The 26,870-nt window shown below is 43.7% G+C and overlaps 1 protein-coding gene across 4 annotated transcripts in view; it reads right to left on the bottom strand.

Annotated features, from left to right (window-relative positions):
* The window catches only part of ddr1 (discoidin domain receptor tyrosine kinase 1), a 48,667-nt gene that overhangs the window by 11,288 nt on the left and 10,509 nt on the right, over nt 1-26,870 (bottom strand). For 3 of the 4 annotated variants that reach the window (XM_030393948.1, XM_030393949.1, XM_030393951.1), the window contains exons 2-12: nt 21,634-21,791; nt 18,550-18,652; nt 14,858-14,933; nt 14,014-14,166; nt 13,029-13,176; nt 11,866-11,968; nt 10,262-10,448; nt 7,333-7,579; nt 4,171-4,323; nt 2,685-2,744; nt 1,342-1,508 (exon numbers count right to left, since the gene is read on the bottom strand). In XM_030393948.1, the coding sequence (XP_030249808.1) occupies nt 1,342-1,508; nt 2,685-2,744; nt 4,171-4,323; nt 7,333-7,579; nt 10,262-10,448; nt 11,866-11,968; nt 13,029-13,176; nt 14,014-14,166; nt 14,858-14,933; nt 18,550-18,652; nt 21,634-21,733 (1,497 nt within the window). In that variant the 5' untranslated portion in view covers nt 21,734-21,791. The remainder of the gene's footprint in view (nt 1-1,341; nt 1,509-2,684; nt 2,745-4,170; nt 4,324-7,332; nt 7,580-10,261; nt 10,449-11,865; nt 11,969-13,028; nt 13,177-14,013; nt 14,167-14,857; nt 14,934-18,549; nt 18,653-21,633; nt 21,792-26,870) is intronic. The other variant, XM_030393950.1, reaches the window with a different exon arrangement.

The following is a 26,870-nucleotide window of genomic DNA, read 5'->3' as shown; positions in this document are numbered from 1 at the left end:
TACATTTAATATGTTACATGTATTAGGAGACAGTCGAGGTTTAAGGCGTCCTGTAGGCGACCCATACACCTTTCTGACCAAAATGAATCAAGTGCCGGTTCTGGGCGGGTGCTCACACACTGATTCATAGTTGGAACAAACGCGAAGTGAATTGTTTGAATGCCTAAAGCAGATGGTGGAAACCACCTCTAATCTTTGAACAATTGGAAGTAAATGTAAAAGGATCCCCACAACACATCCAGATGGAGATACAGTGGTATGCTGCCAAAGGACAGGCAGGCTGAGAGGCAGTTGTTCTATCAGCCTGTTATCAATCATTTCAACTTGGTTTGGAGGGACAGCTTAGCCCACACAAGAAAACATTTTCTCACTTAGGGTCATTCTGTAGAAAGTAGCTGGCATTGTTCCTGGAAAAGTAAGTGAATAGATAAGGAGCTTCCAAAGGCTTTGAGCCACACGAACATGATGTAATTTACCTCAATTGTACCAGGGTGGTAACAGACATCAAGTAGAGACAGATGTTTCAGAGGTTTGGCTTATCAAACTGAGACTGCATGGGCGAACTGAACTTTTACAGCTGCTGATGTGAACATAAGAAAACCTGCAGGTTATGTTCGGTGTTAAATGTTTTACTATCTCGACTTAATTATGAGTTGTTTGCGCTATTTAAACATGTCCGAAAAAGGATGAGACATGTTGACCAGTGTTTCCAAAAGCTCAAGAGAATGTCCCTGAATATCTTGTTCTGTTTACAACTCAAAGAGGAGTCAAGAAAATATTGACAAGCTTCGTTGCCTCCAGCACTTACAAAATGCTGCAGCACAGCTCTTAACCGATTCCAAAAAAACATATTACTCTCACTTTAGATTCTTTACATTGGGTACCCATGTGTTTTTAGAATTGATTTCAAAAGCCTTTCATCACTTTTAAAGCCCTGTCTGGATTGGCACATCTTCGAGCTGCTCTCCCCTTATGGCCGAGCGCGCTGCCTGAGATCATCAAGAGAAACTCTTTTATCTGCTGAATTGATGCCCCAATTCAAATCACTCCTCAAAACACACATGTATAAAGCTGCTTTAACCACCGAATTTGATTCCTTTGTATTACCCAGGTTTTTCTTATTTGTACTTATTATATTTTCTGTTGTCTTGATATTCATATTTGCCGCTGTAATACCGGTGTTTCCTCTCGACTCTACTATGCTTAAACATGCTGTGTAAATAAAGTTATGATTATTAAACAAATCAATTACTCTATTAATCCTGAAGCTCTCCTGCACATCCGAATGGCTGCTTTTAAATGAAACTCAGTCGTCACACGTGGCATTAATTTTTGACTCACCTTGCCCAGAATCTTTTTCCAGTACTGCCTCCACAGGATGACAGCAATCACGGCCAGCAGCAGCAGGATGATGCCCACCAGGCAGCCGATCAGAATAGCTGTATTACTGCTATCATCTTTGGCTACGGGAAGCCCCGCCCTCGGAGTGTTAGCGTTAAATTCTGGATCTAGACGAGGAACGATACAGGAGGAAATATCAGGTGTCTGTACGCTTGATATGTCTGAAACCTGCTGTTGCATTTTTATGAATGCGATGTGCACTTATCCACCGCCGTCTGTTTTTCTCTGTTTGTGTGCTTGCATGAGTTAATGCACTGTGCAGTCGGAGAGCATTGGCTCTGTCAGCGCAGTCACGCACTAGCTGGGGTCACACACCAACTTAGTTTCATCAGGCTTACTTAACATCTGATGGGGATTGTCTGTTTGAGTATGCATCCGGTATGCCCACTCACACCACAGGGCTTCTCAGAGAACAGAATGTGAAAGCTGTCTTGCTTTTCGACAGCTTTGTAGTTGACTATTAATCTGCACCATCCAGCTATTTTTTCTTTTGCTTGTTTGAAGGTCAAATGTGGCATGTTATTTAAATGAGGGATGAAACTAGACGAACTTCCCAAGTAGTGTAAAGTCTGCTCATAAAAAAAAACCTCTTAAAACCACTTTAAAGGAATACGTGATGTCTTGGAACAAAGAGCTCCATTAAAAAACAGGCACACACACCATATGTAATGCTTCTCTCTGTATACACCATATACACCTGCAGACACACACTGACACACACACACTGACACACACACATTTACCAGCCAAAGATTGACACACCACATTGTCACAACAGAAAACAAGCACTCTCCCTCCACAACTCCCCTCTGTCAGTTCAACACCATGCGGGTAACAAATAAACCCAAACAAAGCCGTTCAACCACAGCCAGTAACAAGGACAAAGCAGCATACACGCCACAGAAAACCATTTCCAGCTTTTTAAAAGGCCTGTTATTGTTTAACCGTGTAGAGCAGAGCCAGTTTACCCGAAAAAAAACATGCAGTTTGTGAGACCGCAGGAAGCCAAGTTGTTATTGTACATAAATATAACGTACTATAGCTCTGTTAGTGTTTTTCCTACAGCTGTATATCCTCAAACCCAGGGGACAGAGCCCAGTGCCAAAGCCTGCCCCTTAAATCCCTCCTCAATTATTCTCCATACCCTCGACTGAGCGGTGGGACAGTTTTAAGATGCTGGAGGAGGGCCAGAGCGGATGGAGCTAGCTCCCCGTCCTTCGCTTTATCTCTCTCTCTCTCTCTCTCTCTCTCTGTTTATTCTTTACGTTCTTGTTCTCGCTCACCTGACAGCGTCCAGTTACCAGTGGTGTCCGTCATGAAGGAGGTGGTGGTGATGGGGGGTTCTGGAGGAGCGAGGGATGGACAAAGGAGGAATGTGTGAGAAGAGAGGAAGACTCAGAAGAGGGTGATGAAGAGAGAGGAAATCACGGAGAGCAGGATTCTGGCTCATTTGGGCTTTTCATCCATCAAAATGAAAACGGCCAAAACTTCACAACTTCACAACTTTTTTGAAAGCCACCCACTCTGTAAATAAAGCCAAAGGGATGTCTGCCTTCACTCAAATATAATAAAAGTGGATGGCAGCCGGCTTGGGGAGCTCACAAAAAAAAAAACTGAAAAACTCAACAGCAGTGTCTATTTTCAGAAATCACACAAAATATTATCCATCCAGGACGCTATTAACATTCACATCCCTTTCTGTCAAAAGCACGAGCCTCTTGTCCACGAGTAGTAGTAGTAGGGGATTCATGAGTCTCCAAACCCACGACTGGATTTGACTTTTGATTTAAAACATTTTTTCAGCACTGACAGCTTTGCTATTGTGAGACTTTTAAGCCTGAATGACTGTCATTTACAATTTTTATATGGTGCGCTTGAACCCACCGTGAAGTCCCTCTGTGTGGGTCAAAGTCTTACACAGACAGACAGCAGAGGAGAGAACCAGATATGAAACTACAGAGATAAATCTGGGGAGATAAACAACACCAGAACAGCAGTGACCTGCAGTACAAACTGTCAGACTGTCATGAATAGATGCACGTTCCCTTCCTTCTGCTTGTTGATATGTTTAAAGCTGAAGTGAAATAGTTCCCTGATGAAACTGCTAATGAGAAGGTCTGTGGAATATCTTGAGTAACTGGGTCATGCTTTCTGGAAAGAGTCGCTGCTGTTAAGTTTTTCAGATGTATTATTTTGGGTGCCATCTGATGCCATTATGTTCGAGAGAAAGCAGATGGCCTCACAATCTCGACTGGTCACTCCACCACAATCTGAATTGATAAAATAGCGCCACAGCAAAGTGGAAAACTTATATTTTTAACTTCGGGATGAATTGTCCCTTTTAGAATAATAAATAAAAAAATGACCTTTAATGTTAAGCCAGATTTCTCCAGCCCTTAAAGTGAAATGAAATCCCTGAGATAAGAGTTGACTGAGGTTCAGCACATTTTGGCTCAGATCCAAAGGATTTCAGCTCTCGTGATAAAGAGGGAGGCTCGTCAGACGCGGGCCTCCTTTGGCGCTGCCCGCCTTTAGCTCTCCCTGTGACACATCGCTTAGACACACTGCCGACATGCTCACGCTCATCGCAACTGGAGAGAGAGAAACGAGCGCAGTGACAGGAGGCGATGAGAGCGAGATCAGGGGAGTTAGAGAGAGCAGTAATGATGGGCAGGTGAAGTGGCGCGGTTGGTGGAAAGAAAGATTCGAGAAGATGTGAGGGGGGAGAGGAGGAGGATGAAGATGAAGAGGAGCTTAAGGAGGACTCACCAGAAGGGCCGGGGGTGGTGTTGGAGGAGCTGTGGTTCGAAGTGGGAGAGGAGGAGATGTCGTAAACAGGAGGAAGAGTGGTATTGGTGTCAGGAATCTCGGGATGATTAGGACCCAATGAATCATTGTCTGTGACATCCTCCTCATACGGCTCTGGATGAGGAGAAAAGGGGTAAAGGGAGGAGGGGACGATTTAATGGAAATGCCTCAAGTTTTTATAAGTTTAAGGAGTTTTTCGATATGGCACAACACACCATCTGGTGCCGTCAGCTGTTGGGAAAACAGTGGTTGTGGTTACAGCTGGATGTGTTTCTAGACAAACATTCATCTCAGGAGATTTTGTTAATTACGTTGTTTTTGACAGGGAGCTGAGCCATTCCTTGATTACGTATTGACATAAGTGTTACTTTATCGGCCAGTTAAAGATATAATCTGTAAAATTACTGTGTTAAAACGTTCATAAACAACTAGACCAGTTGAGTTGTGTACTAACATTAACACAAATGTCCTTTATCTAGTCAAGGTAATGCTGCTTTTCATTTGATCGCCTGTCAATTCAGCGTCTGGGAGAACGTCTGATGATACGTCAGAGAGTGAGGGAGGAAGTCGCGGACATGACTTAACGCAAGTTCAAAAAGACGTTATTACATGAACCCATTTGTGGACATTTCTCGGCAGAAAGATTTTCATCTGCAGTTGTGGTTGTTTAACAATACAACAACAACTCCCATGATCCCACACTTCTTCATGCTATCTTATTATTATCCCCTTCAGAGGAAATCACATCATGTGTTTTTCCGCCTAGTTAACTGTCCAACTAACCGTCTATGTTTAGTTTAAAACCTGCCAACATCTCTGTATGATGGTGTGTTTAACAGTACCATCAGTTGCCGGATAGCTCGCTAACAGTTTGTCACCCATGTTGATGGATGAGTCAACGCAACTGTCGGGAAAGATCGTCCACGCTTCTGTCACCAGAGGACCAAAACAAGAACATTAGGCTGAGATATATGTCGACTCCAGTACCCAGACCGCCAGGGCCAGGACCTGGAAGCAGACCAGTTTGGTGCAACAGCCTGGCACGTGTCCAGCCACTGGAAACGCCAGACCACAGTTGGGTCAAGTAATTTAAGCTACCTGGGTAGGGTGTGATTACCGAGCACTTTGCTGATTCTTATCACGCCACAGCTGACAGTGTTTCTGATTAGAGAGGACAGTTTAATTAGTCACAGCAATCTCAGCTAGAGAGCAGCGGGGGCACCGCTATCTGACTTCCAATCAGATAGGCATAAATCCTATCGTCACATGAGATATCGAAACCACCTTTTCTATTTGTGATTTATGATTCTGATAAAGGCTAAAATAAACGAGGAGCGTATAGGGAATAACTGATACAGAATCTACTTTCGTGGCAGGTCTATTTATTCATGGAATGCCAAGTTCAACCTTTCGCTAACTGACGAGGAAAGTACGCCTTCTTATCGTTGAGCACAACAGCATGAATTTTCTGCTGAATTGCTGCAAGGGATGGGACAAGATCCTGGACTTAAAAAAATACCCATACCTTAAATCAATTGAAAGCAAATGTCAAGGACGAAAACTTAATTCCGAATGTCTGTTGCCTAAGGTCTGGAAAATAATCTAGCTCATTAGATTTCCGAGTGTTACTTCATTTGAGTTTAACTTTGAGCATTCAATGTCAAGGCGTCTGTATGTTTCTGCCTTCCACTCTGAATGCTGTTTTAAAAAAAATGAAACAGATATGAAAGTTAGAAATAGAAAAGATGTGCTCCAGAGGAACCCTCCGACCATCACCCTTCTTATCAACATAATCAACTCTATATGCATTATGGAGAAAATGACCTTCACCATTCGATTACAAAAGGAGAAGGGAGACAAATATTGGAAATAATGGGACTGTTATAACCATGTTGATTTATAATGTATGTATACTGTAAAATTTTTTTAATCTTTATTTTTGTAACATTTCAATGACCTGCACTTGTACTGCCCTTGCTCTGTATGTGTAAAAACGCCAGACCTCACCCCTCTTTTATGTTCATATAAAAGAAAAAAATAAAAGTATAAAAAAAAAAGAAATAGAAAAGATGTATGAGTGCTGTCCATTATTGGGAATCAATTGACGATGTGGAGGCCAACGCGTTGGACAGTTGCCTTCGTAAAGAGCATTATTCCATTTATACTATGGTCACTTGCCAAAGGAAAAACATTAAGATCATTTGTGTATATTTTTACATGTTTTTCAAAATTCTTCCTTGGCAACGCCTGAGAGTTTGACTAATTCCTGAAACTAGAGATAAACTAGTTCACTCAGCTCAGAGTGCCGAAGTCACGTCCCTTCCATTGAACATCATGAGACCTTATCTCTGAAGAATATTTTAGACAAATACATCTTTAATCCCATTTGAAATGTGCCATAATGTTTCTGAATAAAAAAAAAGTCAATAAAGTCGCTGTTTGTCGTAAATTATCATCTAGTTTTGTACGTCACCAACACCAACATGGTCGCCACCTTGGCAAAGAAAAGATCCTATAAAGGTAAAACATCTGGTCATACTGACAACTGCAGTTATGTGAAAGGAGAGTTTGTGGTGACCGTTCGCTGTTGGCTTTGTAGGCTTTGTTATAAAGTATTTTCACAGTCTTATATTAGTTTTGACAAAGTGCTACTTTCTCAAGTCTCATGTGTAATTCATATCATGATCAACCAATTGTCTCTCTCTCCACTCACTATCATAAATAATTTTTCAGAAATAAGGTCGGCTGGCAGGGACGTGACTTCAGCTCTTTAAATCAAAAGTTATTTGACACCCTCCAGCCAATCAGAGTCGAGTATTCACCCAGACCATTATGAGAAATAATAATACACACAAAAAAGTCAAAGAAGAATGCTGGTTTGGTTTTCAGCCACAGCACAACAATGTTTTTCAGGTAGCTCTTGTCCCGTTGCTGTCGTCTATATTTAGCTGTTGTTTGGGCAAAGCCAAATCTCTGCTGTACCTCCAGGACAGTGCCAAACATAGTTGCCAGGATTTGGGTGACGCAAGTGCAAAACCTCTATGGAAGAAATACTGCCTGTCAGAAAGACATACTATAACTCACATAGGGGATAAAAAATTGTTGACTGCAATTCTTTCCTACCAGAGAGGAAAGATATCTCGCTGATGAGCAGCCAGCGGTCAGCAAAGTAGAACTTGCAGCAGAGGATCTGAGCCGGCCGGCCGCCCAGTGGGAGGGAGATGGGTCGGGAGGAGGGGTCCTTTAGATCCTCGAGGGGCACGGGCAGAGTGAGAGGGGAGGACCAGGGCTGGAGGATGCCAGGCTTGAAGAGACACTCCACCTTGTTGAATACTCGCACTCCCTGGGTGTGGCGGTTGTTACTGTGCACCTGGAGGAAGGAGACAAGGAGGAAGAGATGCAAGACAAATCCTTTGACCACGCACGGATTTGAATTAGCTCAACTTTTGTGCAAACTAAATTAGGGACGTAATCATTAATTATTCATGGGGAGACAGGAGGAGATTCAATTAACACACAAAATTAATGACACGTTCTCATCATGTTCGGCCATAATTGCTTTGGCACGACTTGAAGCTGAGGGGGACTACAAATGAACAAAATTAGAACACTGGGAGGGAGAAGAAAAGACGGAGGGAAAGGGCATCTATGAAAGAAGGAAGATGGAGGAGAGCAGAAGATATATGTGTCCCTGTTTTGACAAGCATGGAAAGGCCACAGAGAGAAGAATCCATAAAAGCTGATCTAATAAATGAGGCGGCGTTGTGGCTGGAAGGCGGCAGAGGAGGCTCGATGTGAAGAGAGACGGAGAGGGAAGATGGAGGGAGTTTAAATGAGAGAGAACTAGAGGTCAGACTTATAGATCTGAGAGATAGAAAATTAAGGAGGAGATGTTTCTATCCGAGAGAGAAGGGCCACTCCGAACAGGTTAGCTATTAACCTCACACTTACTGCGAGGCCAGCCACTCTAACCTAATCCACATGTTAATGCGCACACACGGGACGCAGGAAGAACAGCTGCGCCAGATGCTGAGTACGTGTAACTGACTCTGATGGGAGGTGGAGGTATGCACTGTGTGTTGGTGGTAGTGGCTGGGGCCTAATAAGTCAACAGAGCTGAGGTAACTCACTACTCCGGGAGGGAATACAGCTCCGATGACCTGCACAAAGCTTAATTTAAAAAAATAACACTGCATTCATTATGCTTTCCTTGTTTCATCATAAATCTAACCTACATTATGAGTTCCCTCTGATCTTTTCTGTTTGGTTTCCTGCATTTTCCACATGAGCTCACAAAGGAAATGTTTTCTACAAATTCCCAAAGGACAGAGCTGGAGCTTTACAAAGACGGATCAAACTGTCTTCAGTCTGTTAAAGGTCTTGTAGGAAGTGCAGGTTACGACTGACAAAAGGTCAAAGTGCAGATTTCCCTGTGGGAGAGTGATTAGGTGCAGGTTAAGGCACTACAGAGACGAGTCGCAGCAGAATTAGGTTCAGGTTCCCACTCTTTATTTATTTGACCCGTGTGTCTGACACATCCGCTCTGCCAGGCCAGCATAACGGCGTGTGTCAGCTGAGGTCAGTGAGGGAAAACCACTGGGGAAAAGGGCAGGAAAACAGGATAAGCCTTGGAAAAACACTTGGAATACCGCTGGGAGAGGATTAAAAAGGTAACTGAGAAACACTAAAATAATAATGAATATGTGAAGAAAAAAAAACGACAGAAAAAGTGGATCTGAGTCAAAACCAGAGCGCTTAGAGATTACTTGTCACTTATAACTCTGGCTGGGGATTCATACTGTTTAATATGCACATGTATAGGGTGAATCCCGCCCAAACCGACATTCCAGCCTGCGTCCAATAAGAAAACACAGTTATAACTCACACTGGGTTGCTTCATATTATCATTCCCCCTCCCGTTGCTCCAAAAGCTAACCCCAGAAACCACACAGACGCACAAACAGACTCTGATGCAACTCAGTGGCATCCAGAGAGCCGAGCCCAGACGCGCTGTCCCATGATAAACAATGGCACATTAAAACTAATTAAATGGCTGCAGAGCTATTCCAGTCAAAATGCAGCTTTCTGGTGAGACGACAGATTAAATAAGTTATTACACACAAACATAACTCTGCTGCTGGGGCTTGTTATGGAGGTTGCACTGGCTGGAGCTGCAGGAATTTTCTAAGGAGTTTCATCAGATCTGCCTAATGTCCTGCCATAATCACAATGGCATGCTTGTGATTGCTGCTTAATGAGATAATTAATTAACCAAATAATGTAATAAACAAATAGTTGATTGTCTGCATACTCGCTTCTCCACACAGGAACAATTTACACGGTGTCCTCATTCTAAAACATCCTGGAGTTACAAAAGTTAAATAAAAATCTCTTTTACTTCTTTATTATGCAGATTTATGCATCAAGGTGCTCCAAATTCTAATTAAAATCATCTCTCCTAAAAGCGTAACAAGTGGCTTATCGTGGAAAGTTTGCATTGTGTTCATTTTAGATTACTTTTTTGCACTTTTGCCTCCATTGGATAGTTGAGCATTAAGATACATGCAGGGGAAATCTGAGAGAGAGGGGTGTGACATGGTCCTCATCTGGAATTGAATGAGCACCGATAAAGAAGGTATACTATGCGTCTAAACCACAAAGCCACAAGGACAAACAAAGACATTCCAGTGGGATAACAGAGTCGTCCCTGACAGTCTGACTTTAATTTACACAAAATAACACAAGAAAGCCAGTACGCTGCCATCAGATCTGATGTGGGCGATGAGAAACTGAACGCGCATAAAATGTCTTTGGATTCAGTATAATCTGTGGTGTGTGGATGGACTGAGCTGGAGCGCCTCATAATTCACATATTTCAGAAGGATGGCCTCCCTGAAGACACACACCGGGAATTGTTTAGCTTTTAGCCTCGATGACATCTCTGATTTACAGGCAGCTCCAGGCTGTCTGAGATCCAGCGGGATAGCAATGTCCTGCATAACCCTCTCCCACAATTGACACATGCGCAGTCACGCAGACATCCACTGCCTACCTGCATGTTGTGGAAGACGCGTGGCTTCTCAAAGTGGAACTCGATATCCACGCTGCCTTGCCCAAGGGCTTCCCGGCTCCAGCCGAGGTAGTCGTACCCAGGCCACACCCTCAGCTCCTTCGTTTGAATGAAGTCGTCTCCTCCCAGGACGCCGTCGCACAGCTGACCGAGGCCTCCAAACTGCATCCTGCACACACACACACACACACACACACACAAAACAAAGCACTGCATGGGTTAAAGGATGAGTTCATCCAATGATGAGAATTCAACTATTGTCTACTCAGCCCCATGCCAACTGTACGGCAGGTGAACATTCGTAGTCGCAAACACATTTTTGGAGCTTCACAGCAAAACAGTTAAGCGTTGCAGCGTTCTCCTAATCAACTACAGAAAATTGCTCCATACAGGTTGTCTGACATTATCCAAGTCTCTCGAAGCCCGGCGAGAACAAAAACATTTGATAAGTTGATGCATGGTAGAGCTTGCGCAACTACTTCAGACTGGGTGCATGCTAACTCTTTTAGCTTAGCAACTACAGTGAAGGTTTCAGCTTTACAAAGGTTGTTAATGGTGTTTTTCCAAAGTCATTTGGGATCCCAGGGTCTCCAAAGACTCTGACTGGTTGCAATATGGAGCAATTTCACGTCCCCATCTACTTAAGTTTTTCAGAATCCTGCAATGCTGTTTTGCTGTGAAGCTCCAGAAATATTTTATGGAATACAAACTTTACCTGACTTTCAATCGGCATGAGGGTGAGAGATAATGACTGAATTTTAATTTTTCTGGGTGAACTTATCCTTTAACATGTCGCTCTGTGCTGAGATGATGAGATGCTGAACGCTGTGGACTGCCCTGGGCTTTCTACTTACAAATGTATTCACGCGCTGGCATACAGAGATGCATAAATAAGCTGATATACATAAATACACATTCAAACATGCTTTTTCCTCTTCCTCACGCTCACAAATAAACACACACCTCGACAGGAACAAAGCAACACAACAGGGTCACCAAACAGGCCCCCTCAATCCCAGCCTGAGTCTCTCCCTCACGAACACACACATCTGCTACAAACACGTCTGGATTACATCAAAAGTGTTAGCTCACCCGCTAGCAAAACATTTCAGCCCCATTAACCACAGTGTGGACTACCCCCAGTTCTTAGTTCACCCCTCCTTTGCTCCCTGCCAAAACATTATGGTCAGGAAACACGCCTCAAATCCCAGAGCGGCTAAGAGAAATAATGTTATTCCCTTTCGATTAGGCGGACACCAGAATAATCCTTCAAGAAAGGGATTTGGCAGCGCCTCAGTACTAACAGATGTGATGAGAGCCGTGGAGAAGCTGTTGGTATTCCATTGATCGAGGCACATTTCAATCCACATTGTTGACCGTTAACGCCTGTGAATCTCTATCCTGATCACATTTGAGGAAGCAGTACTGCAATTTGCAGGCAAGGCTGCATGAAAACAAAATCCAGGGGAGCAGTTTATTGCAATGTATGGAGATGAGATGCTTGCTCATGAATAAAAACGAAAATGGATAAAAAAAATAAAAATAAAAAAAAAAGGTAAAAAACCTGGATGGGCTGTATATCTTACCCTTGCTCTGTGCTGCCATCGTAGGTGGAGTCGTTCAGATAGACGGGCATGCCAGGCAGCTGCATGACGTTACCAACTGGAGCTGTGTAGGCCTTCAACCCATCTGAGTGACAAGAACAAAATACTCAGCATTAGTCGTATATTTGTTGAAACAAAATGTGCTTTCTTTTTAGTGAGACAATTCAAGAGACAGGCAGCCACAAGCTGCATGTGAAACTTTTTATTCTCGTCATGAGCAGCTACATGTTTACTGAGCCAACTTTCAACAGTAATCACTGCCGTGGGGAAACGGCTACAGATGTTTTTTTAGGTAGTAAAACAAACGAAGAGGTCTGCCGCTCAGGCCCCAGTCGCCATTAACCGGTGAAACTCAAGCCTCTCTGCAGCTAATCAGCCCGATCACGAGAACAGGGGTGACGTCAGCAACGCGGACTACAGCTCGCCGCTCTGCCACCTACAATAAACAATGTTCCATGTAGGATTTACAGTATGTGTGCAGTATGCTCTGTTTGCACGTAAATGAGTGCCTGTGGATGTGTGTTTAATGTACACGTGTAAGAGTGCATGAAGGTCAAGCGGATCCAGTGTAAAACAACAAACTCAGGAGAGACACTGTCTGTAATATCCAATACGGGCTCAGACAAAAAGCCGAACGTGCGTAAATCTTTTCATACTGAAGACTCCGTATTATCTGTGAATTGTGTACAAACTGAACTTCCTTGAGAGAATCCACATCAGAGCATATTTTAGAAAGATGGTCTCCCCAAAGTCAGAGACCAGGAAACGGCGCTTTAAGCCTCGGTGACAGCTCTGATTTAAAGGCAGCTTGATGCTCTCTGAGGGTGGTGGATGGGGCAGGGGAGGAGGTGAGCCGGTCATAAAGTCAGTGTTGTGCTTCAGGAAACAAGCAGACCAACACCATTTATCACCATGTGGCTTCTTTTATCAGGGAAAACCCCGACTGCGGCCGTAAAATTTGATGCAATGCCTCCCATCACTTGGGGGGATGTATAGAGAAAGTATGCACTTCTTATATTTACCATCGAACAAATCCCTTTTTTCATCTGACAGAAGAGTAAATACAGGATAAAGTGAAGTCAGTCACCTTCACCGTCCGAGCAGCCACAAAATCGTCTCTGTCTCGCCTCCACACAAACACTTACCGTTCCATAAACAACCGTAGAGCTCCACGCGAAGGCAGACGCTCATCACCCGGTCAGCCAGGGGGTAGAAGCGCACCATGCGGGCCACAATGGGAGGGCCCAGGTCTTTCAGCACAACGTCATAGGTATTCTCATTCCCTGACACCACCTGTGGGAAGGTGCACAGATATTCAATCATCCAGTACATCAGTCATCTCCCCTGTCATCTGTTGACTTGAACGAATCTGGCCTGAAGGCTTTGACTTATCATTCAGTTTCTGTCTTCAAGTCCTGTGAATTTCACTGGAGTTAAAACGAACCGACTGAACTTTTTATTTAAAACACACAGCTGGGAAAAGAGGGATCCATTTTAGAGCAAGAGCCTCAGGCACAGTTTTTGTGTGGGCTGCCTTAACTTGAAGATTTACATTAGCTTGCAAATTCTGAATTTGTTCTAAATGTATTTGTTGTGCGGCACCTGAAAAGGAAAAAGAGTAAGATTCATTCCCTCAAACATTGGCTATTTGCAGGACTAAATTCCCATGCTATCAAAGTACACACTGAAAAAAACACACTGCATAATGTATCACCACAGAAAATATTGGACATTTACCAAGCACAATACGAGGAGGCAGCCTTTATCGGCACAAGGTAAGCCATTCATTGCATAGTGTTGAAGTCTCAGGCAGTGAAGGCTGCTTTTGGCTGAATAGTGAAGTTAAGCGGGCATGATGCCAAACGCCTCCACTGCCCAATAAATAATAAATAAATCAAATGCAGATGAATTATACAGCCCATCAAGATGACATTCATTCTAAACTGCCACAGGATATTGAGCTCTTTCCCATCAATAACAGAGAGTCAATCTCTACAGTATGTTCCTTGTGTTGTGTCCTTGCTTATTTAAAGACATTCCAACTGTGATTTTACTTTATTTGTGAACATGTGAATGAGACAATGGGCTCCAGCTCTGTTGTAATTAACAAAACAAGAACACCCTGCTTACTTCCTGGCCCCAGCGGTCCTTCCAGGTGATCCATTTCACTCCGTCTCGGGAATAACGGAGCCGATAACTGCGAGCAAACTCCTGGCCATGCCCATCGGCATGACGACCCTGGGTACCAACCAGAGCCAGGAAGTGAAGTTTGTGCAGGTCTACCTGCAGGAGATAGGAAATACATTAAGAAACTCAGATTGACACAGATAAATTATCTTTCAGTTAAATAAGATGCTACAGCCAGCAGCCATTAGAGGTGCTGGAAGATGGATTTGTCTGTTTTGGCCTTTAGCCTTATATAAGCTAACCACCCTCTGCTTCTAGCTTCATATCTAGCAGGGATGAGAAAAGCAATGAGTTCACATAAGTATCGTCATTCTAAACAAGAAAGCAATAAGGGTATTTCCCAAAATATACTCTACTTTTGGTCTTAAAGTGATAACTAAAGGAGGCCTAATATTTCTATCTAAAAGGTCTTGGCATGGAGGAATTGACTTAGCACAGATGCTCTGTTGTTGTCAGCAGTGCTTGCTCAGGGGTGTGTGAGCTGACCAGTCAGAGCAGACTGGATGGTAGTAACCCAAAACAAAATGATTTTGCCTAAACTTAGCATAATATGTCTGCTTTAAAGCATAACTGAACGAATGCATTGCTATTATAATACACTATTATAATAGCAATGCATTCTTACTATTATATTATAAAACATATTTTAGAGCAGCTTCCTTAATCTAAAATAATAACCACCAACAATTAAATATTATTCTTTCAAAACCAATACAGCTATTGTACTGAGCACTAACTCCAAAACAAAAAGTGTGCATATCAGAGGAGAGTAAACAGAGCGTCTGACCTGAAGATATTCTGATCCACTGGGGAAAACAGCTCCTGCAGGACACCACGCTCCATCCCCCTCTCCAGTGCTCAACCTGAGAGAAACAAAGACTTATTAATGTTGGATAAGAAAATAAGAAAAACAACTGAGAAGTTCACCAAATCCCAGCCCACATAACACTCAAACACTCACATGCAGAGATACAAACACACCCACAACAACACTTCATTGAAACACAAAGAGGTGCAACTGAGGATTCAACACAAGCAGTTCGACCTTCCGCTACCTAAAATACATAATAAACTCTACGGTAGCCAAACATTCACATATAAAATAGGGCTTTGTTTGAAAAGAAAGAGAAACAGTGAGACAGAGACTTGGCCATGGCCAAAGGAGCACCGTAGGCAACAGAGAGGGAGAGTGAGACACTGCAGACAGATGGAAAATACAGAGAACATATGGAGAGGGAAACAGATGAAAGGAGCAGAGTGAAAATTACTAGTTCTTTCACATTCGTCAAACCTCAAAACAAGATCTGGTGTTGAGCGTCAGGACCAGTCTTTACTCACAGCCTGCAATGACCACACACATGCACCGCTATAAGATTTTCACTCAGTGTGACTTTCTTCAATCCAGCCTGAGAAGAAAAGTCCACACTACCACCACATGTTGGCCACAGAAACACCACAAACTTGGCTGATGTCGCATCAGCTCGTACAGGGAGCTTTGGTACGGACGCCAGGCCGCAACCCTGCTCTGACCGCTTTGGGGCTTCGCTCAACAAAAAATGAAAGCTGCTGCTCAGACCACCAGATCAAATCATTATATCAAGTCGGTGACACTGACAGTGGCGCTAGTATTTTAATCAATCCCATTCTCCTCTCGGCGGATGAGATCATGCAGCCCGGAAACCGAGGGATGATATCACACATTAGTGCTCCCGTGATGGAGGGAGGAGAAGAGGAATGTGGCTGTGCAGAGTTCAGGCCACCATGCACCAGCCAGCAGGATTAACATTACAGCACACTGTTCTGCCAGGTACCTCATTTTTCTCCGATTTCTCTCTGCTCCTGTCGTTTGCTTCCTACCTAAATACCAGCCAACAATTCTCTCCTCCTCCCTTGTTCTCAGTTACCTTATTCCCTCCTTCCGTTCCCAAATATGCTGATACTTCACTGCTTCGGAGTCACAAGAGCCATGAAAAAGAAATACCTAACAACTCTGCATCCTTGCATCCCTGTATCCCTCCCTTCACCCAACACCTCCTCTCCAACACTTTCTCCCCAATTAATTTCCCTCTACCTTTCAGCACACCGTCGCAGCGATCCACCTTTCACTTGTTTTCTTTTTTCTCTCCTCTCTGTTTTCTCTCTTTCTCCCGCAGTGTCTCCCCGATGCCTCTTAAAAGGAACTAGGGCTAATAATCATTTCCACATGGTAAGAGACTCAGTCCAAGAGACCCAGCCCAGCAGACCAAATGAGACAAATGAACACACACGCACACAGTCCCAATAATGCTCTTACACATGGCTGTAGCATGTTGCCGGCCCTAGCTAGGCTCTCATGTCTCTGACCTCGCTGCCAGACAGACAGGGTGGTGATATCATTACCGAGAGGCTTTTAAAAAGACACACACTCTCATCTTCTATCATAATCTAATAGACCTCTGACAAATTACTTTAGTGCGGTGCCAACAGACTGACAAAAAGGCATGCAGACAGACATCAGTCCTCAGTGACATGCACATGTTAATTAACTCACATTTGACTCAAGTAGAAGTAGATCACTGGGACTGAAGTACAGCTAGCTACACTACAACAAGTCTACCTTGAAAGACCACTCTGACTGAAAGTTATCCAGCCAATTCTCTCATGAAATAGCCAGTGTGACATCAGTATGTTTTACTGTTTTGAGTTTAATAATACGCTTACAATGTAGCCTGATAATCAACATATTTTACTGTATATTCATTAGAAGGTAGACATGGGACAATATGAAAGTTTCATGGCACGATTTCATAGCAAGAGTTTTGATGGTGGAGGAAACTGGAGTATTCAGCAAACACAGGATGAACATTCAAACACCACACAGAACCCTGGAACTGATTTTATGCATCAAAGACACAACATCTCTTTGTGTAAAACAATCAAACTATTCAGTGACCAGAGCTAGATGGGGGTCATGAAGACGGGAATTGAATATCATTACTATACATTCAATTTAACCGACATCCCTTTTTGTGGAGATACAATAAGAAAGCTGAGCATTCAGCCATGGTGACAGGCTTTGTGGATAATAATAGGTGGAAAGTTACAGAATCGTCCTTGTTGCATTTTAAGATTTATGAGTCAATCCTTATAGGACTGCTGGTTATCGAGCTAAATAGCTTTTTGCAGTCACTCAACTGGGGATATAATAATTATCCTAATTATCTCAATAATGGTCATTCACTACAATCAACTTGAGTGTTTTTATCCCAATCTGTGATTGCATCTTATACAGTCCTTTATACAATTAGACTGTGACACATCAATGGCGCTGAGTGACAGTCAGTGTGAAGAAGGATAACAACATGGAAAATGGATTGCTTTCATTTGCAGAGCAGTTCACCTCATGAAATGTTGTGACCTGCCTGGTTTGTATGTATGTATGTATGTGTGTATGTATGTATGTATGTATGTATGTATGTATGTATGTATGTATGTATGTATGTATGTATGTATGTATGTATGTATGTATGTATGTATGTGTTGCAAGTTGCAAAAGCATTTTGACTTATTTTGTTACTAAATATTTCCTGAGTAATGTAGCTGTATGCGTGTACAGCATTAATAGACAACACCGATATTTACGCAGATGTGCCTTGAGATTCTGAATTGCCCTGTGCTGTGCCTTGGGCACAAAAAAGTTTTGCACTGGTGTAATCCATCACAGTTAACATAAAGTCTGCATTAATTCAGCTCAATGTTATATTGTCATTGCTTGTTAATGTAGTTTAATTGAAAATTGATTTGAAAAGTCTGCTCTGCATCAGTGGTTGACCTTTTCACTTTGCTGGGGTGACAGATATGTGTACACCAGAGTGCGTTACAAGTGCAACAAAGCCGACTTCTGACCACATCACATCAGTGAGACTGGGTGTGATCAGACGCAATGAAACGTGGATCGCCTGCAGCAGAAAATATTTTCATCAGCACTGGAGAAGAAAGCGGTGTGTTTTTGGATTAAGAGCAGAGGACTCTGAGTCAATCTCTGCCCACGGCATCTTTTGAAGATCCATCCTGACCAGCCAGAGCGCCTCAGGGAGGAAGAGAGCCGGAGCAAGAGCCATGTGAATCCAGCTTGTTTGTAAGGCTGCTCCTGGCTAATGTCTGGTTACAGGAAAACTAAATGAACAAATGGGACTCATTTCTGCACTAGTGTGTGATATCAGTCTCAAATCAGAGACTGTTGTGCCCACAGAGCCTCCAACACAACTCAGATCAATCTGTTGCACACGATGGGCGGACCGTGTCCCAGACAGAGTGCAGCAGGACGAGGGGAGGTGGACTCTGTGTTTATAACATTGATGCTCGGCCCTCGCAGCCAGTGAAAGTTGATGGGCAGTGTTTCCCAGATTTGGAGTACAATGGTGTACAAAACTGTGCTGACTGCCTTCCAGTTTCTAAATGGTAACCACACAAAGAGTACAGGAAAACTCTATATCCTACCTTCCATGTTTGGCCTCTGTGGAGTCAGACCAGGCGCTGGAGGCTGTGATGTCAGAGTCTGGGATGGTGCCATCCTCCATCCCCAGGGCGTAACGACACTGAGCTGTAGGGGGAGGATGAAGGGAAGGAGAGGGGGAGAGAAAGATAGAGACATGAGTAACATTCTCATCTGTATGGAGAAAATGTCCGGGGGAAACTTAATATTTCCATTAGAGTGTCGGCAGCCATCATTGGTCACGGAGCATAATGTTGTTATGTCATCACTGGGAAAACTTCCGGACTTCATGCTTCATAACCCACACAGACACTGGGGGGGAGGGAGAATAACTACCAAACAATACAATAAATTGTTCCTGTTCTCTGATTTGTTGCAGGGTCCCTCATAGGTTTGTGTGAAACATAAATTCAGCGTTTCATCACTTTTCCCTGCAAGTCCCCTTTGTCCTGTCATGTGACTACATCAAAGATAGTCATTAAAATTCATCTGGCTGCCCTTTGTGAGGCGCTGCGATCCATCTTCTCCAAAAGTACACCTTTACTGTTCCTTTTATGCCGTTTGTCTTTCCAACTAGCTCTCAAACACACACAAAGCCACCTCCTCGGGTTCTAGCCATCCAAAACGGCCCCTGTTCCGGTTACTACTGCCGGGGGATTTGCAGGAAGAGAACAAAAGAGGGAAAGAAACGTCAGGCGAAATGAAAGAACACAGACAGGTCTCAGATATCTGTGCTGACTCCGCTCCAGCGGCAGCATTATCAAATGATCCAAATAGTGTGGTCCCAGGCAGGGATTACCAAACGCCCCAGCTATCTGAGGCCCGTCATGAGGAGGAGAAGGTTGAGCGTGGCGGAGGGGTGGGGGGCGGGGGGCTGAGGGTTTGGGTAGTGATAAAGTGGAAAGAGGGACTGACAGTGATATGGAGGGGAGGCTGAGGGTGACAGAAAGAGGCGGGGTGGGGGGTAGGCGTCTAACTCAGTTTCTGTCATTGAGTCAGCGGACAGGAATGTTGGGCTGGATGACAAACCCTAAAAACCCCAACGGGTGTAGCAGACACACACACACACACAGAACACCCACACACACACACACACACACACACACACACACACACACACACACACACACACACACACACACACACACACACACACACACACACACACACACACAGTTCATACAAACCCTGCAGACAGGTGCCATTTCATCATCCTCACACATCAGCAGTCAATATCCTCTATCTCCAATAATTGCACCTCTCCATTTCCCCCTCTCTCGCCTTCTCTCTCGCATCTGTGTTTGTGTTGTGCCACAGTCTGTTCATTCGTCTCCATCCGCTTCCTGTCCATCAATCAAGCTACAGATTAATCTAACGCAGACACGATTAGTTGATAAATCAATTAGTCCATTGGCAGGCAATCCACAATGATTTGAATTAGTGATGCAACAAATGATCATGTCAATTATTGATTAATCTGACAAAAATGTTATCAACTACATCCACTAATTGACTCATTTAATCTGAACAAGAACAAAAAAAAATTGTCAGTGAGCACAGTCATCCAGCCTCCCAGTGAAGACAGCTCTGACATGGACAGTTTCAGTACAGGTGATACAGTTTGGATTTAGGACTATGAATCCAGGGATAAAAAGACATGGCAGAAAAAAGCTGAAGCAGCAGAAGGCCAGGAGAGAATCAGGCTACAGCAGCGGGCAAAAATAGTGTGAAGATCTGGAATAATAACATCTTACCTGGTGAACTGAGGATATATTTGGACCAAACCAGATGACTGTGGTAAGAAAAACCAGGGCTGTTTTGCTTTTAGTTTTATTTTGTCGAATGAAGTGTGCTTTAGGATGAGTTAAAAAGGTTATTTAGCTCGTCCTAGTTTGGTTAAAGAGAGAACTTGTGCAGCATTATTCCCTTTCTTGTCATTTTGGGAGTTTATTGGGGAAAACTATCTGACAATCGCCTCTTGCGGTACTACGTGATATATGAGACAGGACAAGCTGGGGCTAGCCTGGTTAGCATGCTAACTTCAGTAGACATGTCTGCAACACAGCACATAGACATGGTAATAAGCACCAAACATAAAGATATCATCAATTTTGTGCAATACCACAGTGCTTAAGTTGCTGACTTGATGTTGGAACAGTAAAAAGGTTAAGGGATCACAAAAGGTAGACAATTTTCCCTGAGGGGAACATAAATGTCTGTACCATATTTTATTACAATTGATCCACAAGATGTTGAGATATATCAGCCTGAACAAAAGTCGTGGACCGACAGTCCAGTATCGACATCACAGGAGCCACGCAGCTGAAATCCATTTTTTTTTTGTCAAATGACTGATTACCTGATTGTCTGAATGTTTCAGCTCTAATTAGGATGAACTTTTTATGAGTCATTTATCAAGCAGAAATTCCAAAAGATCGATGGATGAAGTCTCTTGTGTAAAATTCTCTCTTTCATAAAATAAGCAATAAATCAAAGAAATAAACTATGCATAACTAAAATAACAATCAATTCCTGCAGCCTGCTTCTCATTCACAGCCTGGCTGCTGCAGTCAGAAGGTTGACCGCACTGCAAACAGTCTCCTCTAGTTACACCTGGTGGGCTCTCATTCACTAACCCCTCATGTGCTCTCCTTCCCCAACACTTTGACGGACACTTTCATGAGCTGCCTGTGCATTAGCGGTCCTGACGAGCCGGAAAGGAGGGGGGGGGCCTGGACCGCCCAGCTATCTCATTCTCCTATTACACACGACTGGCTGGCAGACAGGGAGAGGACACAGGATAGCCTGTTGATAGCGGACGGAGAATGAGCCTTACTGATCTGAGAATGTGAGGAGAATATCGGAGCAGCAGGGCGAGACGATTGCTGAGGACGAGAGGGGACGACGAGGGCAAGAGGTTTGAAAATGCAATTATGCTTGAGGTAGTGGGAATAAAAACAAGCGGTGAAGCTGTTTTTCAAATGCGGCAGTTTGTGAGGGTAAAAAACAACACTGCGACTGCGGGGAAAAAATTGTGCAGCTCCAATTTAGTAGTGCTCTTTATTGTATGAGTGTAAATGACATCCTACCTGGGTTGAAGTGCCACTCATGGTCCTCTGAAGACGACACCAGTGCCACCAGTACTGTGAGCACAGTCACAGGAAACAGCCGCAGGGTTGGCAAGGCCATGACAGCAGCAACACACCTGGTTACCTGTCCGGAGACACGCTGATGACCACAGGCATACCTGTCGCAGAGAAAAAGAGATACTTAGATCTAAATCCGCTTTAGAACTCTTCTCTGTGCTTGTTTGAAATCCATCAACCACCATCGGCCCAGAAATGATTTTATTTTAACGCCCACACACACTATAAATTACGCAAGTGCACACAGTCAGCTCTGGCCACAGGCTGCTGTGCTCAGTCTCCCCGCCTCCATCTCCCCATCTCCATCGATAGCGCAACTCTCTCAATCAAATCCTCTTAGTCCAGAGCAACAAGCCTGTCTCACAGTCATTTGTTTTGCATGCCGAGCTCAGCAATGGGCCAAACCCCAAAGGAGCGAGCACAAAGCCATTCAACAAAGGCCACTTTCACACGCTAATTTGTTTTTTTCTCTGGCAGCAGAATGTCGGGACACAATAATACTTTGCTGCCTTTAGAAAGGGTACAAACAGCTTGGTAACTGAGGATGGTATAATTAGCCGGCCCCATTAACTCCCACGGAATTTTTTTCCTTCTGTATTTGGACCACCAATAATTCCTCCACATTACTGATTTCAAATGTACCTTAATAAGACAGAGTGTCTTCTGAGCACCCAGCTGAAGATGCTTGTTGGGACTATATAACAAACAGATGAGACTGTAAGACTGAAGACATGAAAAACAATGAGTGAGCGAGAACACAAGGACATATGTCTTAGTGTTTTGAGTCAATGGGGACACAAACGTGGCCTGTGTTAGTCGGTACAATGTAAATGACACCACATCACAGACATTTTGCATTGGTTGTTGAGTCGCTTTAAAGTGAATGACTTATAACATTTCTGCATCATAAAGTCTTAAATATGTTCAAACCCTTCTCTGTAAGTTTACTGAATGGTGCACATCATTTGGTCACCTGTGATTAAAATTCCCAGAGAAACATCAGATAGTATGTTAGAGAGTGAGGAAGGAAGTTGGCAAATTAAACTGTAAGATGTCACCTCATGTTTTGTGGGATATGTGTCCTGTATGGATGTCTTTTCATGTCTGTTTGCTATGGAGGTTTACTATATTTATGGATCTATATGTATGGAGGCACTTGTTGGGCACTTTATTTCCTTGTAAAGAGACAGTAAAGAATCTTTCCATCCATCCATGAACTTGCTTCAGCTAAACAGATGGATTTTAGGGATGAGTATTATTTGTATCATATCTAATTTATGTTGAACAGGGTTATTTTGCCATTTTGAAGGTTTTTATTGCACTTGAAATATCGTTGCCATCAGCTCATGTAATCTTGTTATCATCACCTGGTTCACTTCCCTGTCTCCACCGCAGCCTCTCTGCTTTGCTGGCTCAGTGTGTGTTTATGTGGGGGAGCTCAGCAGACGAGAGGCCACAACAACGTTATAAAAAGTTATATCAAAACATAAAGTACCGATAAGAGGACCACAGTGGTGCAGTCGCTCATAATTTAGCCCTGAGGCCCATTTGAAAAAACAGGTTTCGGTACAAATACCTGATCAATTTTAAACAGAAATAACTGTTGTTCAACAATGAAGACAACAACTCCAATGTCCCTATATCATCAGACTAGATCTTTTGTTTTGACTGAGAGACCTGTGGCAGCGGAAATCACACACTGTGTGATTAAATCTTACCAAATCTTAAGCTTACCAAAACACCTGCAATCAGTTGCCAGTCAAAAAGCAACAAGTACTGCAGTCTTATACATCAGACCTGCAATAAATCCTAAATTCAGGAAGGGTATGTTCAGATTTTCGTTTACAATAACTTTGGATGATAGAAGGTGCAGTGCTGTTGAGCTGTTACGACGCACAGAGAGATGATGAAACAACAAAGTGTGATCTCCAAAACGATCATTTCAACCGGCAATAAGCAAGTTTTCTGCTCCAGCATATCATTACGAGGTAAATGTTGATTGCACAATGTAACGGGTATAGAATAATGAAACCATCTGTGTTTACACTGGTGCCCTATAAACACTGTGACTATGCAGTTTTGTCTGCTAAAAGAAAAGCAAAGGTTATTGGTCAACCGTTTCTCCAACAGACTAAATTTGACAGTTATTTGTGGAAATTGGAAATGATTTAGTCGTATTTGCAACTGTGGCGTCAACAATAACACCACTTGGAAACACTCATTTAGTTGAATCAACACCTCCCTAAAAAAGTTTACACAAAGTCAGAACATTATATCTAATGCAGGACCGTCCGACAGCATTAGTTTTAGCTGGTTGTACCTGAAAAACTGGCAATGACATGGATCCTGTATGGATGTGATATGGCTGCTAGTTATCATTGTTCTATGGCCTGGATCAAGTTAAACCCTTTGTGACTTGGCTGTGGCTCAGGAGGTAGAGCGAACCATGGTTTGATTCACAGCGCCAACAAACTCCAAGTCAAAAGGTCCTTTGGCAAGACACAGAGCCCCAAACTGCTCCCATTGGTTCTTCCGTCGGTGCATGAATGTGTGTATGAATGGTTATTGCTCCCGATGAGCAGGTGGCGCCTGACATGGTGGCCTCTGCAGCCAGTGTATGAATCTGTGTGTGGGGGGGGGAACGACCGCTGACTTGTGTTGTAAAAAGTTTGTGCCAGCAACACCACCAACATCGCTCCAAACAGGAACTATATGGAAGAGATGTGGAGAATTGATTTCCAGCAGTCTGTTGAAACCAAAGGTTGTGGACAGTGAAATAAGCCTGAAGCATTCACGGAGATATGACTCAACATCAGTCATAATTACGGCACTTGGAGGACTTAATGTCTTCTGAGGTGGTGCAAGGTGGAAAACGTTCGAGAGGTACTGCGATACAGGGGTGGTGTCAGTGCTGGAACAACCCCAGCACATATTGCTTTGCACTTTTTTTGCATTACAGCATCATATAGAAATAATAAGCATGCTTCATTGCTCCATCCCCATGTGCGTATTTTACTTTCGAACGTGTTGACTAAGACTGCCAGTGGTGGAGCAAGAGGGAGCAAACAAACCTCCTGATAAGTGGAAGTCTGAAGTGGGAGTGACAGCTGGGAGAGGCAGAGAGGCCAGGCGGTCTTCCCTGTAGACCCTCTGTGTTTCGGCTTCATCTCCGACTAGACTGGGACAGGCCGACAGCTGACACACAGCTGTAGTGACAGAAAACTGGAGGACGGGTGAGGGGAGTCGTCGAGGGGGAATGTATGGAGGCAGAGTGAATAGTAGAGTTAGCTCAGGCGCAACAGGGCGGAGACGATGGAACAAGAGCAGCGATGACATGGGTACATGTGTGTGTGTTTGGGAGGGGGGGGTGGTCCAGAGAGGGTGACTTATGGCCTCGCTGGTGTGTGTGTGCATGGGTGCGAGCTGGGGTGTGTAGCCAGGCATAGGGGAGATCTCCGGGATAGAAAAGCCGGTGCAGCTGTCCTGAACGGGAGACACAACGCAACCGATACACGATGCATGTGTGCGAAGTGGAGTGAGAAACAGAGAGACAAAGAGAGGCTGATGTCTCTTTTCTTCAGAAAAAAAACACAGCCGAGTGGTCTGGATGAGTAAGTACATGTGCGAGTATGCCAGATGACAATATGCTGAAATATGGGGCTTAATGGACTGAAGCTGTTTGCGTAGAGTCAGAGCTGAGACTTTGATGACTGGGGCTGAAAATCGCCACAACAACCAGTGTCCGCAAACATTATGTTTGACAGCGTCTCATCACTGTTTCGCAAATGAAGGGGGACAAACTTTTATCCAACACGCCACAGAGAGACGAAGACATAATAAACAAGGGAGAGAGATCCAGTCGGACAAATGTTTTCCCAGAGCAGGAACAAAAGCCGCCACAGCCATCCGAGAACATTGTTGTTGGAAAGAGTCAAGTGGTGTTGAACAGCTGTGGTTAGAGCAGAGAGAGAGGAGAGAAGGGCCCGCTGTGTTCTGGAGGAGGCAGCGCAGCGTGAAGCCCAATCTACACTCTCACATTTTGTCTCGGCTAATCCATAAGCAGGACTAATGAATACTTATGAGCAGCTGCTGTTTCTACAACAAAAACACGGCTGACAAGAGATCGACAGAGTCAAGAGCGGGGAGGCATACAGAACTTTTTTTTTAAGATAGCCTGCATTGCATCATTAAAGATAGTTTGCCAGAGTCACTATAATTAGATCGCTCCAGAGAAAAACTGGCGGGACTGCCTTGGCACCGGTTAGCGTCTTTTCTAGCGAGTCCCTCGTGTTGAACAGAATGATTGCATTCGTTATTCTTTCCAGTTGTATAATGAAGCCATTCCAAATGTCAGTAGTGACCTGAAGGGCTGCTCAGGTGGTCTTGGATGTTTCAGTCCAGTAATTGTGTAAGCTTGACATCACTGCTGAGGATTTTTCCAACGTATATCATAACTTTAATTGTGATTACCTTCATTCCAGGCAATCATTACCTTGGTCTGTGTCAGAATATAAAAATGACATGCAGGACTTGAAACCTAAGAGAGGTGATCAATCATAATCCATGTGTAGACCACATTCTTTACAGTTTCAACATCTGAGCCTCATGATACATGTATGCAATAATTAAAAGTTAGAAGCTAACTCATTTCAAGTAAAGTGCCTTTTACAATTATCGTTGAAATTGCAATATGGCCAAGAGCAGTATCCAAATGTTGTTTCTCAGATGTAAGAAACATGTTTGTTCAGTGAATAACATCACAAATGTGGCATCAAATGTGTTGCTGCTTTCTTGCCCATACACAGACCTCACCATGTGAAGTCTCTAATCACAGCCGGATAGAGTAACACTCTGCCTTACTTAGACATGACTAATGGCCACTGGGAAACAGAAAGCAGTGAGCTCTTTGTTTGGATTTCCGTTGGCGTGTGAGGAAGCTGGCGAGGTGAAGCCGTACGCACCGCTGCCCTCCAACTCCTGGAGAGGAGATAGTGGGAATTAATCTTAAATCTTCACAACACGTTGAGGAGTGGCTGTGCCCAGCCACAGAAACAAGGTCATTTGATGCTTTTCAGGAAAACAGACATGTTTCTGTCACTGCGGGGCTTTTGCTTCCTTATTTTCACTGAAAACCCACTCCAAGGGCAGGCAGGCGTTAAGTTGTTTGGCTGCACAAATCT

This window comes from Sparus aurata, chromosome 17, assembly GCF_900880675.1.
Source record: "Sparus aurata chromosome 17, fSpaAur1.1, whole genome shotgun sequence".
NCBI classification, from domain to species: domain Eukaryota; kingdom Metazoa; phylum Chordata; class Actinopteri; order Spariformes; family Sparidae; genus Sparus; species Sparus aurata.
Note: the sequence above shows the minus strand (reverse complement) of the source record. Positions and strands in the feature narration are given on the sequence as shown.